A 15,808-nucleotide genomic window follows, 5' to 3' on the forward strand; every position below is an offset into this window, starting at 1 on the left:
TTTATATACCGCCTTATCAATTTTCTACTACGCAATCTAGCTGATTTGTGTGCGTAAATATATTATGCGAGATAAATCATTTAGTTTATTAGAAATGGAAAATATGTAGCAATCATGGACTTACCTAAGACACAGATGCATCGGTTGACTGCTCCGAGTTGCGGTATCTAACGTAAATCTGAAAAAGAAGAAAATTCGCGCGTGAGAACAGAGGCTGAAATCAAGTTCAAAGAATCGGAGCTACAAGTACCGCGGAGCCGTGTCGCTCCCGCCATCTCTGGACGAGGCGAAGCGACGAGCGCTCGGACACCCAGTTGCTCTGATCCAGGCGCTCGACTGCCTCGCAGTAGAACAGGTCGAGTAACGCGTAGACGCACTCGAAATATCCCGCATAACGCGAGTAAAATCCAAACTCGGGAATACAAGATGCGATGCATAATTCAGCCGGGGCCCTTATCTCCTCGCAAAATGGAGAAAAGGGAGGAAGAGCCAAAGCCGGCGTCTCCGGCGGAGCTTGAAAATGACGGCATTATTCAAGGCGCGTTTGAAACAACACGGGCGTGAAGACGCGCGCGGTCGCATCGGAGCTGCAATCTCCTTTCCGCGAAAAGAAAAGCTCCGGGGGACGAGCTAGAAAGAGCGTGAGAGAGAGAGAGAGAGAGAGAGAGAGAGAGAGAGAGAAAGAGAGAGAGAGAGAGCTTGGCCGAGCGGAGCTCGGGAGAAAGGAAGGAAAGAAAGAAAGGGAGGCGGCGGCCGGGCAACACACAATCCACGTCGATAAATAAAGGATTGCGGGGGGCTTGGCTGCCGCTGCTTCTGCTGCTGCTCCTCGGTCAATATTGATTTTTAAATTGACCGCCGCCGCAGCCTCGGGCGAATCCGCGGCCCTGGAAACTCGAGTCGGGGCGAGGAAGAATCCTCGCAGGTAGACTGCATACATGGAATTTGATTATAAATAAATGCGAGCTCGGCGCAAGAGACCGGGAGACGGAATCGCGTCTCCGCTGGTCCGCTGGCTCTCTGTACACCGACTGCTCCGGCTGCTGCATCCATAATGCAGCCGAGCCCGTCTCTGTGCGTGTACGACGAGATGGAGCGAGCGCGGCGCTAATGCGCGCGTATGCGCGAACGCAGCGAGGCTCGTGTTTACGTAGCCGTAAACAACGGCTGATGTCGCTGCTGCGTGGGTGTGCTTGAAGCGCCGGTGGATTGTCTGCCGTGCCGGAATCGCGCGAGCGCACACAGAGTCGCATCGCACGGCCACTGCATCCCTTTGCGTGCTCGCTCGGCCGCGAGTCTGCAGCGGCTTTACATGCCCGTGCGCAGCTCGCTCGTGTGCGCTCTCGGCGAAGGCCAAGACTTTACAAAAACACGAAATACTCATTCCCGGTACAGCTAGACGCCATCTTCTCCCCTCATCCCTCTCGCGGACGATCGCCATAACGCCTGTCCCTCGGACGCAGAACACGTACACGCAGCGTCGAGCAACAGCATCGGCGGCCCCCCATTCGCCTACGAGTCATCGCTCTCCGCCTTTTTTTGCCATCCGGCGATATCATTTTTCTTGATCGTCGCTCGCTCCCTGCTGACTGTCGCAAAGTCGCTCCCTCCGCCCTCCGCGCAACTTGTCTCCGTTTTCCTCGAAGGGTGGCCCGTAGCCGCTATTATGGACAATCAATCCAAAATATTGACTGCGCGCGAGGGAGAGCAGCGCCGAGAGGAGGAGGAGGCAGAGGGTTTATGTGGGCTTCCTTTTCTCTTTTGTATCTAGGATTACTCGCGCGAGTCGGATTCGTACGCTTCTCGAATTTCTCGAGGGTGGCTCGGCGGCCAGAGGAGGATCGAGTCGTTCTCATTTTTATGGCCGTGGCGATTGTGACTCTCGGGCGTTTTTAGCGGGAAAATTTTCTTCTCACGCGGCGATCGAGTTCCCACATCGCTCATACATTCGTCGATCGTCCCAACAAATCCCGGGATTTATTATCGCAGCCTTTTCCCATCATACATAAGCATAACTCGCGGTAATCTCCGCAGCAGCCCCTCTCGGCTTCTAATATCCCATAGCCCTGCAATAACTCCAGCGGCAGAAGCATAACAAGTACGAAAGTCTCCTTCAGACTGTTGACCCAAGCTCTCGGGGTGCGTGTTATTATTTGCCTTGCCCGTACCCCTTTCGGCACTTTTGACGCCCGGCAGCGCCGCCGCGGCTCCGACGCCAAGTGGACAAATATTAACGCGCGCGCTCTCGTTTCGCGCTCCGAACCACGCCGATGTACACATAACACATAAACACACACGGGCCAGTCGCGCGATGGGTATTGATTCGCTCCGGCTGGACCCTACCCCTCGTCGCGGGGAGAGAGAGAGAGAGATAGAGAGAGAGAGAGAGAGAGAGAGAGAGAGAGAGAGAGAGAGAGAGAGAGAGAGCGAGACAGAGCGTTAATGCAATACATCGAGACCCGACTCTAATTTGCCAATCATCGTCGGAGCGCGAGCGAAATGCACGTTAGTTTTGCCGTCTGCGCCCCTGCGTCGTTCTTGCAAATGAGTTATGCATGGGCGCGGAGTGCGCGAGAGCACGCCGGCGATCGATTCGTCATATATGCGCACACGCGCGCTCTGCTCGCCTATGTTTATTCGGCAACGATGAGAGAGCACGCGCGCGCTCGATTCGCTCGCCGGCGTGTTTGGCGTTAGCTGCGATGCGCTCTGCTGCAGCCAGTTGTTTGCGCACATTCATCCACCGGCATTCAGCGAAATCGAATGATTTTCGCGGCGAAACAACAAAAGATCGGGAGGAGTAGAGGGAAGGATCAGAGGGCGATTCCTCGAGCGGCGACGCGAGGTCGGAGAGCCAGGAGCTCTGCGCCGCAGCAGCCGCCCCTTGCAGCGCGGCACAATATCGCGGCACAACATAACTCTTCTCCCCTCGTTCGCTCCGCCGTATACGCCACGGCCGCCAGAAACATCAAGCTCGCCCTCCCTCCGCCGGCTCGTGGCTTGTGTAGGACGCGCGTTTTCGATACTCTGTTTACTTTGTTTTTCGAACCTCCGAAAATTCCCTACATCTGTATATCGAATCAACGAGTGCTTTGTAAAAAGATGCGTACGAGCCTTATCGAAATCCTAGCAGCCGTTCGGCGCGACAGCGAAGCTCGCGCGCGCTTTGTTTCAATAATACTGTTTATATTGGAACGCGGAGCATTGATCTGTTTGCGTGGCAGCAGCCTCGCCCCCGCTTTTCCTCCCCCTGCCCCTCTCGCTCTCTCCGCCGCCATCTCCTCCCTCCCTCCATCCGTCTATATCTCTCGCGCTCGCATATACTCGCTAGCAGTACAGCCGCGCCGAAGATGGACATATTGGAGCGGGAGGGAGAGAGACGGGCTATGCAGCGAGTTTCACGGTTTCAGCGTTTCATGATTTCCATGTTCCGCGCGCGGAGGGAGGAGGGAGGCTTCGCGTCGCCGATATACGGCCAGATACGCCCATCCGCCGGCTATATATCAGCTGGTGCAAGCGCCGCTGCCCCGGAAAGTGATTTAATATCGCTATTCGGATAGCTGCCGCTGCTACTGCGTTCGTCCGTCTCGCTCCCGGCTGCTGCTGCTGCTGCTGCTGGGATATGTACACGCGCGCGCGGCCGAATGACGGCTGACGGCTCCGCCGATATCGCTCCGCTGACTCGCGAGAGAGTGCAGCGCGACATTTTTTCCGTTTTTCCCCTCCCCCCTTTCGGAGCCCCCCGGCTTGTGTACGTCATTTTTCGATCGATACGCTCGCGGTGGAGCTCGAAATTCGAGTGCAAACTCTTTTCCCTATATATCCCGGAATTTCAAAGGAGCGGAGATTAATTCATGATCGAATGCGACGGTCCTCCAAAACGAAACAAATTCGATAAAAAGGAAACCGCCCCCCAGCGATACCCGCAGCCCCTAAAACAATTACCCGCTTTTTCCCGGAACAAAAAAGAGGCGTCAAGTGAAATAAGTGCGCGCGCGCGCGACACAGCAGCCCCTTACCGTCCATAAAACTTCACGCTCTGGGCCGGTGCAATAAAAAGCCGCCGAAGAGAGAGAGAGAGAGAGAGAGAGAGAGAGAGAGAGAGAGAGAGAGAGAGAAAAGTCGAAACTCTCCGCCCGAGGCCTCCGGACATCGACGTACTGCAGCAGCCATACACGCGTCCCCGTAGCCAGCTTGGTGTGAAATTAGCGCAGATGTCGCGGTGACGGCTCTCCTCTGTTCATTTTCCAGGAGATTGGATCGACGCGTTCTCTCTCTCTCTCTCTCGCTCGGTCGAGGGGGAGTACGGGCCGGACACGGCCGGGCGCCAAGCCTTGTACGTCGCCGGATTTCGCGCAGATCTACGCATTAAACGAGGACGCCGCTATTAATCCGATTCCTCATCCGAAAAGTGATACCTCCGCTCGAGCGTGGAGCAGTCATCCGCGAGACGCTGCTCGCTCTTCTTCGACGCTGCACCCTCGCGCGTTTTCACACTCAAGTTGAGCCGAGCCGGTATAACACCCGCGCGATTGTTATCGTAAGCTGCCGGAGTTTCTGCTGGAAAAGCTCGAGCCACAGGATCATCCAACATTGAAAAAGTACACCCTTTATTTTATTCAGGGCTGCTCCATTATTTGGAAATGAAGTTTGCCAAGAAGGCTCTCCTCCTCCTCTGGTTCGTGGAAAAAGAGCAACGATGATATGGATTTCAGAGAATGTAGGAGCGAGGAAGACGTGCAAGCCTGTACATACGTATACACGTACACGGGGAGCGCGGGAGAGTAGGGATTTTTCATTAGAACCCGGACCGGCGGCTATATACGAAGCGCAGAGAAAACGAACGAGTCGGAAGTTTCCGGGGCTCTGATAAAGGATTAATAGAAGTTATAAAGTAGAAGCTCCGCCGCTGCTGGCGGAGCGGCTGGAGGAGGAACATTACGTGACCTGACTCCGATCGCAGGCCTTTCTTCAGGTTATATTGCAGGTTGTGTGCCGTCGTTTCTCATCCGCCCCCTACAGGGAGAGCAGTAGCGCCGGCAGCGGCGGCCACCCTCCTACCACCCCTTCATCCAGAAAACGGCTCATGCGCGCAGCCTATCTGACCAATCGAACACCCCCGAGTCCATCTTTCTCTCGCCAGCTTCTCTCGCGAACCTGACTCATACGCTGCGCTCTCTCTCTCTCTCTCTTACCTCGTACGTACTTTGTACAGACTCGCCCACGCCGGATGGCTAACGAGTAAAAATGCCATTAGCCGCTGATCGAGGAGCGCGCGGGATCGTTCGTCTAATTTATTTTTATGAGCGCAGCCGAATTCGCGCCCGTGTCCCGCGCCAGGCAAATAAAATAAGCGCTAACGAATTGCGCTCACTTTTTCGCCGACTCGGCGCAACTCGCGCGAGCAGTTAGCGCTTCTCCACGTGGACAGAGTCGGTAATACGGCAGCGAGAAAAGATCTCCTCGGCGAGAAAACAGAAGGAGCCCGGCTCTACCGGGGCGGATTAGCCAGGCGGAATGTGTAATCAGGCGGGATTGCATTAGTACAGCTAATTAGCCGGGCACAATGCTCTGATAATATTATAGCTCGGGCGGAGGGCGAAAGAAAAGCTCGGCCAGGGAAGAAACTCCGGAAAGTTGAGGGGGAAGAAAGGATCGGGAACCGACGACGCTGCCGCCGCCGCGGCTGCTCAGTTATTCATGTCGCACTCGCGCGAGCAAGAGAGAGACTAAACAGCCGCGCAACTCGTTCGTTCGGTCGCGAGCAGGCCCGCTAGACTAGCTATTCGGAGGCACGAGTTTTCGGGCGAATTCGTTGCTTAAACGATGAAATTATGGAAAGTTTTGCCGCCGAGGACGCGAGGCGCATCGAGATTCCGGGAGACGCGACGAGCTGGTTAATATTCTCCCCGACGAAGACTACGCGGGCTTTGAAAATTTCCATCGGAGCTATCAACCTCCCGGCAAACACAGACATCATCGTTTATCGTCCATCATATCGGCCAACAGCAATTTCACGCTCGTCATCGCAGCCGGCAAAAAACACCAGCAATGACTCTCCGAAAACAATCCACGCGGCGGGCGGCGACCCCTCGCGTCACCCCTCCGGAAAATTCCTCAAAAATCATTTATCCAGCGCGCGAGTGCTCGGGGACGACGGCTCTGCAGCAGCCCTAATAACGCCGCGACGAATCGATTGTTTCCGCAGAGCGAGAGAGTGAGCGCGGCGTACATCATCGCGCGTGTATCATCTTTCGTCGCCACGGCCAAGTGCGCGTTACCCGTGTTTGCACAAGCCGCTCTCGGATATCATCGGGGCTCCATATTAAAAGTGCAGCCCTGGGGGAGCAGCCACCCGACACCCCCGGTCCCGCTGGCTGCGCGCGGGGGGAGCAATTTATCTATATTATACCCTCGGTTGGCTGCGAGGCTGCGCGCCGGCGCTGCGCAGCCAGTAGTACGCGCGTGTGTGTTTTGACAGGAACAGCATTATTAAATGCCCCGGATATCTGATACGCGCGACACCCTTAATCTACATATTATACGCTCGCGTGTCGCTGCAGCGTCCCTCGAGAGAAGCGGAGAACGCGACTCCGCCGATCGAGGAGGGTTGGGGAGAGAAAGAGCCGATGAAGGAGGCGACGGCAGAGTTTTAAGTAATTTAGGTCTCCACGTTTTGTTCTGCTTCTCTTTTTATGGAGCCGAAATCGTGTTAACGCTGGATTCAATAAAGATAAGCTGAATTTATGGCCTTTATTTCCTCCCTCTAGTATATCGTCGTTATTTCTTTTTACATTTGGAACACACTTCGACGAAGAACACCAAGACTGCGAATAGATAGCCGATTATTATGAAGTAAACGACAAACTTGATCTGCTGCATAGTTATTCGCTTGTAATTGTCCGGATTCTTCAATTTCTTGCTGCTCGTGCGAGGCGCGCTTATTTGGTCCAAGCTGAATTTGTTTATGATTCCATGCTCCAAGAGTCTGTGGTAAACAGTGCTCACTCGCTCTTTCAGCGGAAAATCGTCTCGATACACCAGCACGTAATATCTCTTCGGTTCCATGTACGCGATATGGATGTCTTGATTCTTCTTGGCGAAGAAGTTTATAACGGTGCAATCGTCGAGGCAAGCATTTTTGGCATCGTTATTCACCACCTCCAAGCAATCGATCACGTTCCTGACTCTTACGTTCAAATCACTGATGGCCGAAGCGTAATGAAACTGCTCAAAGTAGTACCTGCTGTGGATTTTATAATCGCGGTCTATCAGATCTTGCTCCGTGGTTACAACTGCTCGCATCGGTTGAGACACAGTCAATATTGACATGAGATTGCTTTCTACGTTCCAACTCACCCACATGAAGTTGAATATGATGCACACGAAGATTGCCCTCGCCGGCACCGTGACCGGCTCTCGCAGCGTGGACTGTTGGGTCACCACACGCAATACGTCGATGGCTACCTCTGCGAAACTTTCTTTCAGCAGATACTTAAAAATTGCCGTGGTTGTCAGCGAGAGAAGAAGTAGCAAGAGCATCGTTTTCGAAGGGAATACCTCGGAGAGTTGCTCAAAAAACGTCAGCTCCTCCTTGTTCGTAACGTAGCATATTCTTGATGTTATGAATGTGTTGACTTCATTTTTCCACAAATCTCGCCTGAAATTGGGCGCTAAGAAGCCGTCGAATTTTCCGTCCAGCACATCCTTTGTGGCGAAATTTGGCAACCCTTCGCTGTCCACTATGCCAGTTGTTTCAACGATCGTGACATTAACCACGGCATTCATTTTTGTCCATATGACGTTGTTGATTTGCTCAAATAACCTGCGCAGCCCGCCGGTGCCTTTTCGAGTACATAGCTGAATTGGATAACTCGACAAGTTCATCGTCTTTTTGAAATTTAGAGCTTCGCACATTGACGACGATTCTTTGAAAATAATTACGTTCAATTAAAAATATTTTTATGATGAGCAAGGGACATTGATCTTTTTAGAAAAAGTAAACTTACTCAAATCGTAAGGGCGATTAAACAGCGTTAAATCATTCGCATAGTTTTTCCGATAATTTTCGGGCACTCTTTTCCACACATTCGGAGCTTCTTCATTATACGGATTGAACGTATACAAATTAAAGCCGGAAACCAAATCGTGGCATATAAACAAGACCGAAAGAATGTTGAATTCCCAAACGATCTGCATCAATGAACGAGCATTTTTGCAACTGTTGTGCACGTGAATGTTTTGCACTACATAAAATCCATTAACATTCCACCAGATGGAGTGCTTGATTTTGTGGAAAACAAGCTTGAGCATCGACAAATTCACTTCTGCAATAACAAACTTTTGGACTGGATATGGAATAAAAAGTTCGGAGTCCGGATCGATCTTGTAGATTTTGATCTTATTTGTATAATTACAAATGCTTTCTCGCTTCTCAAAGCCCATTATTTGTACGATATTCCACGATTGAGACTGCAGATCAATTATATTGGCGCCCCAATTTCCAAACAATACCACGGGTTCTGCTTTCTCTACGAAACAATGTTCGATGAGCTTCATCTTCAAAGAAAGAAGTTGATCCATGTAATGGCTTATAATCGAGGTTCACATTTGCCAAACCTAATTTTAATCTTACCGAAGCCAGCGGCACAACCATAGAACGATTGCGAGAAATGTACTCTTCTAGCTGATTTCCATGCACATGAGAAAACACACTGATCATAAACACGCAGTCAAAAAGGATCATGCGGAGATTGCTGATACGTTCCATTATCCGTTATGATACAACAGTTCTTAAGACCTTGACTGCCCAAGAGGAACTGCAGACAATAACCGAAACCCTGATCTCAGAGGTTACATTTAATCAATATTCAGGTAGTACGAACGCATGCGTTGCTTTATCTCGTATGACACGGCAAAAATCGAGTTTATAGAGATTATATCACTCACAAGCAAATACCTAATAAAACTAAGTGCAAAGATCAATTTGTGAGAATCGAGGAGGGGAACAACTGCGACATCATCGCATTAAATAATATATACATTTTTGTAATTAAACAAAAAGTTGAGGTTCAATTTCAGAGAATGCGTGCCAGGGCATCGACAATGACAGGTAGCCCAGTGAAGCCCAGAATTACGCAATTTTCAAAGTTGGATACGGGGCGATACTTCGTCCCTTAGCAGCAACTGCCCGAAGTTCTAGCCTGCCTATTTTTGCGTATTTTCCCATCCTCTTTAAGCCTATGTAGGCAAGATTGACATCCAGTTGACGAGAAAACGTGCCAGGGTACTGAAAAAGCCCGGTAGGTGAACCCCAAGAAACACGCAATTTAAAGCCTCCGATTCGAGCCGATGCTTCGTCCCTTAGCAGGAGCTGCCCGAACATCTGCCCTACCTAGATTTGCGTATTTTTCCGTCCTCTTTAAGCCTACGTAGGTGACATCAACTAAAAAACGTGCAAACGTACAAAGAATGCCCGATAAGTAAACCCCAAGAAACACGCGATTTAAAGCCTCCGGTTCGAGCCGATACTTCGTCCCTTAGCAGGAACTGCCCGTTCGAGCCGCTAGCCAAAAGTGCTCAATAAATCATGAAAGCTTGGCAGCAAGAAGCAAAAAAGTGACACGAGACCCTCGACTAGACTCGAGGCCACTTCACCCTCTGTCGCAGCAATAGAGCGCAATCACAAAAGGAACGACAATTGTCATGCGACTCATCCTCTCACACGCACCATGCCATATAGCCAGCACACAGTCCCAGAAATCGTGGAGCCTATATCGGCCCAATCCCTTGTTAGCAAAACGTTAGGCTCCGACTCGGCTTTATCCGAGCTGTAAAAGCGACACGCGACCCCCCTGTAGACGGTAAAAGAGATCGGAACGCGCGCCCACTGTCCTGTCATAATACACCCGTAATGATCTATCGCACGAACGTGGCGCCGGCGTAATTCCCGGCACGCTTCCTCCTACGGCTCTATGGCTCGCGCCCGCACGCCAGAATACGATTACGTGCATTGTTGTGCGCGTTTCGAGCTAATTTTTCTCATGACGTCTGTACTTACTTCGTGTATGTGGATGTAGCGGCGCAGCCACTCGAGCCGAAGATAACCGTACGCTGGATGTCAGCGGGATGATCCAGAGTATGAACAATGAGCGTTTTTCTACGAGACAGGGGCGGGAGCGGCACGTGGGAGAATCTCGGCGGTGCATGTAAATCAGCGGCGAGGATTTGCAGAGGAGTGTTTATGTGATTTGTTATGATGTTTGCGTTGATAGAGGTTACGACGGGATTACTAGGAGATCCATTTGCGGATGATGCCGGTTTAGTAATATTGTGGGAACCGAGGCCGAGAAAGGCGGAACTATCGACTGTGAATATTTTGAGCACTTTGCAACGGGTTGCTGTGGACTAACGGCGAGCTCTGAATATGAGAAAAAGTCGAGTTAACGAGTCGGAACAAACTCGTCAAGACTCAATCAGCGTAGAAAATTGAAAAAACTGCAGTAACAGGCCTTATCTCTTCCTCGCGTCATGTAACCCGATCCAAAAACTTATAATTTCGTCCCGATAAGAGCCCTTCACGAGGGACCCCATAATAATCCTACTCGCAGCCGTTCCTCGCTATAATAATTGCGCTCGCATTACTCCCAACTGCGAACTCTCTGCCCATTGCCCGCTTGACTTCAATGCGCCGCAGAACACGTAGCGGCAGCGATATTATAATTAAGTGTTCCTGACGTAATGGCCGGCGTCACGTCAGGCAGGTGCCTCTCATATCCCGGCGTCACGCGAGCTTATTTACGCCCGAAGCTCGGCGCTCTCTTTCTCTTGTATCATCGGCAGCGCCGGTGTGCCCGTATAGAGAGTGAGCTACGCCGGGTCGGGCTAAAAATCTAATCGTCCCGGTAGCATAGGACGCGTAACAGGATTTATTTGGGAAATTAGCCGGGAGTCCGGAATCGAGCGCTAACTTTCGCCTACCTGCGAAAATGGGCTTTGAGCTATAATTCCTGAAAAGCGCGGGCGTCAAATTGATTTCGTTCCACGAGATGAGCCTGCAAGAACGCTGGTAAAAGTTCGTCTCTGTCATCGAGCAATCCCGGATTAAAACGCCGAGCGACTTTCGACCTGTCCATGCGAAACTCTCGAAAGCACACCGCGCACTCGCACTCGCGCAGCTCACGCGATCGCGCGGCGAATATCCCGATCTCGGCGGGCATAGCCTCGTGGTCGGGCAAATTAGCGCGGGAGCTTCCTCGGCACGTCTCGGCGTGGAGGCCATAAGCCCCCGTAAGGCAGTAGCCCTTAATACGATGATGAGCCCGGCGAGCTACAGCTCGAGAGTCGAAGCCGCAACCGGAAATTGGCTGGTTGGTTATCAAAGTTTGCGGCTTGCGTGTCTGACGATTCGCGCTCGCTGTATATCTGTACTCGCAGCTAGCTACAACTCCCCTGCGCCGTCGTGGATATCCATTAATACGCGAGTGAGAGCTCGCGCGCGGTTGAGCGCGGATAGGACGGGAGTAGGTAAATATTAATTTGCCGCGGCGCGCAAGCCGTCACGAGAGCCGGTTAAAGGCAGTCGCCGTCTCTGTATAGACACACGCGCAAAGCTCTGCCGGCTTAACAGGGAGCGGCCGCCCCCACCATCGTCAGCGGGCATAGAATATACGTGTATAAAGCAGCTCTTTCCCTCCCAGCCGCAAGTTTACACTAGCCTCCCGGCGTTTCTGGAAAACAAATTCCAAACCCTTTCTGAAATTCAATTTGAGTGGGTAAATGTCAGCTCTCGCGAGCGCCGGGACGGGCTGAGGGTATACTTTTATTTGCCGCGCGGCGTACACCGACCGCGCCGCGAATCGATGAAAATATAATAAAGAGCGATTTGAATAGTCAGCATTTCAATGGGAGAACAAGAAAGTTTCTTTGAACTTGTCGTCGATTCGTATGCAGCGTCTCGCGGAGCGAGCGAGTCGACTCCCTGGATTTCCAATAAAAGCCTTCTTCCAATCCACTTTCATCAGCGCGGAATGATTATTCTCGTCAGAGCTCGCGCCGCCGGCTGGCTACATAAAGTAATATCAATTCAAAGTGCAGGATCGAGCTAGTGCGACCCAGCCAGTTGAATAATAAACGACGCTGTTAGTTGAAACAATTAATTAATAATTCATGATAGGAGCGCGGCGGCGGGAGCGGCGCAGGTAGGCGGAGTCAGCTGCAGGCTGCTGGAAAGAGTAGAGCAAAGACAGCCTCTCTCTCTCGCTCTCGCTTCCCCGGCAGCAGCAGAGAAGGCTGTAATTTGCGTTACGACCGATGTTCAACTCTATCTCTCCCTGAATATAATTTACTTGAACAAACTGAAATCCCCCCGCCCGTTTTGCATCCGTCGCCGTGTCCCCGCTCATTTCGCGGCAGCCACTCCGTCCCACTTCTATTTACCTGTGGTCGCGTTGCTCTTTGTCCGTGGCGCGCAACCATGTTATGTGTGCGCGCAGCCTTTGCGAATACTTTACGGGACGTAAATGCAGCCGTGTTTACTCCGGACGAGCCGCTATTAAGTTGCCCCGAAAGATCGCCGCGTCGAGCTAAGATTCCAATTTTCAGAAGGATCCCGCTCGCGGAGAAATAGCCCCGCTCAGGAGCCACTTATAAAAAGTTCCGACAGCGGAAAAAGCAAGCGCTCTCATTCCGAACAATATCCGGAGAGATTCTGGTTTCATTTTGTAGATAAGGCCATAGTCTCTCCACGGGCGGCGGAGAGGCGAGAAAAACCGGAGGGATGATGGCTGCCGGAGCCGCGGCGCTGCGAGCAATCAGTATGGCCTGCGCGGACGACTCGGGGGAGGACAAAACGAAAGTGGGAAGAAGAAGAAGAATAAGAGGGACGGGTCGCGTTCATAAATCTCGGCAGATTACTAAATCCCGCAGGTTTGACGGAGCCTCTATGCTGCTGTGTGTGCCGCGCGCACACGTGTATATCGCGTTAGCTCATCGAAAGCCCGGGCGCTGATAACATTATCATAAAACGGCAATATCGCGTCGGTGCGGGGGATATTGCAGCGGCAGCGAACCGGTCGATGGCGCCTCGCTCTGCGAGTATACGTATATATCTCTGGCATAGGGTATAACGCCAGCGTGAATGGGGTGGTATAAGCGACTGATGTATACCGGCCATAGATATCCCCGCTGCGCGCACGTACGTAAACGCGTACACAGAGGCAGGCAGCTTTCATATGCTAATGCGGAGCGAGAGCTACACCGGCTGTATCCATCTCTACGTACGCAGCGCGCAAAGTACGTGTACGCGAGAGAGTAGGCAAAGTGACTTTGAGAATACGCCGACGGCGAGGATTTTCCGGCCAAGTCCCGCTGCTCTATCCTCTCTTTCTTTCTCTATCCGCGTAGGCGCCGAATAATGTCTTCGCCGGGATGCTTCCGACGCTCCCGGCGCGGACAGTGCATCGAAAGTCCATTCGAGGAGCGTCTTCGTTCGCCGCTGGCATCGCGAGTTCGCGGAGGGAAAGTCGGATATCACGCCGGCGCGCGGGGGCTAAGAAGAATATCTGATTACGAAATTCATCGCAGCCGTTCCAGCCGGCAACGTCTAATATGGCGCAGAGGGAGGCCTAGATGATGAGACTCTGCCGGAGCCCCGCCTCAGTTCAGTTCGTCGCAGGTATTAGATTATGAATATTCATGGCGGCGTGCCTGCGCGCGGTGCTTCATTACACCCTCCGTCTTCCTTCATCATCATCCTCCTCCTCCTCCTCCTGCCCCTTTTCCGCCGGGAAAGCGCGTGAGCTGCTCTGTCTCAGTTAACCGAGTGTCACACTGCTTCCGTCTCTCCGGCGCTCTACTCTTTCGCCCCCGCTGCCGAGCGTCAATCAATATGCAATGCGGCGCCGAGCTCTGCTTATCCTCCGCGCGCGCGGCAGCTGGAGATCGTCGCCGTAGTCTGCGCGGAGGAGCGAGAGGCCGTTCCTGACACCCTAGACGCAATGTGAGCTGCCACTGCGACGACCCCCGGGGCTCCGCGCCTGATAAAACAGTCGCCGGGTAAGCTTAAGTAACGACGCCGGCACGTGTGCCGCGCGCGCGCACTGCATTATGCCTCGCTCGTTAAGCCTGTCGATGCTGTTTGCTCTTCCAGATTTACACGGACCCGCTTCTCGACGCAATCGTCATGACAAGTGTCCATCTCTCATATTCGCGCGTCGGCCCATTAATCTTCGACCCCTCGCTCTCGAGAGCCCCGACTAATTTCCATAATTTCCCGCCAAAACAGTCCGTCATAGAGCGCACTCGTCCCCCGTGTCGGCAAATCATCGAACATTTGGCCCGGAGCCACTCCCAGCAGCAGCAGCGCAAAAAATCCCGGCGCGGCGTCGTCCTCGTCGATCTCTGCCTCGGCATTTCGGCGACGCGGATCCCCCGACACACACACGGGACACATTAGCCGCCGCGTCGTCGGTGTGTATGACGAGGCCGATGACGGGGTGAGATTTCGGCGACCCTGACACGCACCCTCCGACGCACTATGGAATTAATAAAGCGCCGCGGAACAAGTGAACAACGAGCTGCCGTATACGGAAGAAAGAGCGCCGGCAATCTGGCAGCGCGAGCCTGCACAATGGACGCCCCGCGGCGAGCTGTACCCCGGCATGATTTGATTAGCCTCAGATTGACCCCATATCCAGCAGCAGCAGCAGCAGCAGCAGCAGCAGCAGGCGCCTAATCACTCACGCGCTCGTCCCCACGCACCTCCGCACCATTAGTCTTGGGAGCGCGAGCACTTTATGCCAGGAAATTTGCAATCTTTCCATTTAATAAATTGACGCTCGGCATCCCTCCGCGCGCCGTACACCAGTATACACCGCCTCTCCCGGCTCTATACAATTTGAATACATTAGGCAGCTCGGGGGAGCATGTTGAGCGATAATATGAAATCAGGTGTATAACAAATTTTCTTCCGGAATGCGTGGGGCGATCGAAGGAGGCCGAGGGATTATGGAGGAGCGCGCGTAGTCATTGTGCCTCGAATATATTTACATTTTTACAGACTCCGCTGCACGGGGTGGATTGATGAGTGCCTTTTATCGAGGCAGATAATGGAATTCGAGATTAGAAGCGTTTTAAAAAGTTTGAAAAACCAAAAGATTGCAGTCGCGTACTAACTCCGAAGCTACCCCCGGCATCCTCGCCCCACTCGCATTGTCATGTTAATAGCCGTGGCGCAGTTGATATTATTGCCGAGCATTCACGCATACGCGCACCCGAACCAGTCAGCCGAGTCATACACTCGAGCATGCATCGCGTGGGGTGAGAGAGAGAGAGAGAGAGAGAGAGAGAGGGAGAGAGAGAGAGAGAGGCGAACGAAAGTCACGGGGTTAATTTCGAGACAACGCGAATAAATGTAGTTAATATTGGATATATGAGGGGGAAGAATACGTATACGCTCGAGGGACCGGACCGGAGGGACAGATGCGCGCGGGCGAGTCGCTTATTAGCCGAGCTGCTCTGCCGAGACTTTACGAGATTCCGGCCATTAGGGCTGCACGGACTGGACCTTCCGTCTACTACTGCGACGTGTGGAAGAATGCCCTGTGCTGGATCCGATGATTTGCGGGGAGATGGGATCATGTTATTCGTCGAAATAAAATTGGTCTACACTTGAAACTTACCTTTCTTTCGTTCTTGCAGAGCTGCTTGTTCTTTCAAAACTCGACGAAACGTGGCTGTTTTGCTCGTTGACTGTGCCTGCAATTGAAGCAAAAGAAAATGTTAGAAAATTCCAATTCAAGGAGGGACG

General features: G+C 52.5%; 1 protein-coding gene across 5 annotated transcripts in view; it reads right to left on the reverse strand.

The window, feature by feature from the left end:
* Nucleotides 1–15,808, reverse strand: part of LOC100116895 — a 110,568-nt gene that overhangs the window by 73,792 nt on the left and 20,968 nt on the right. For all 5 annotated transcript variants that reach the window (XM_031923673.1, XM_031923666.2, XM_032597389.1 and 2 more), the window contains exons 5-6: nt 15,681–15,756; nt 125–178 (exon numbers count right to left, since the gene is read on the reverse strand). In XM_031923673.1, coding sequence (XP_031779533.1) covers nt 168–178; nt 15,681–15,756 — 87 coding nt within the window. In that variant the 3' untranslated portion in view covers nt 125–167. The remainder of the gene's footprint in view (nt 1–124; nt 179–15,680; nt 15,757–15,808) is intronic.

Source organism: Nasonia vitripennis, chromosome 2, assembly GCF_009193385.2.
Source record: "Nasonia vitripennis strain AsymCx chromosome 2, Nvit_psr_1.1, whole genome shotgun sequence".
NCBI lineage: Eukaryota > Metazoa > Arthropoda > Insecta > Hymenoptera > Pteromalidae > Nasonia > Nasonia vitripennis.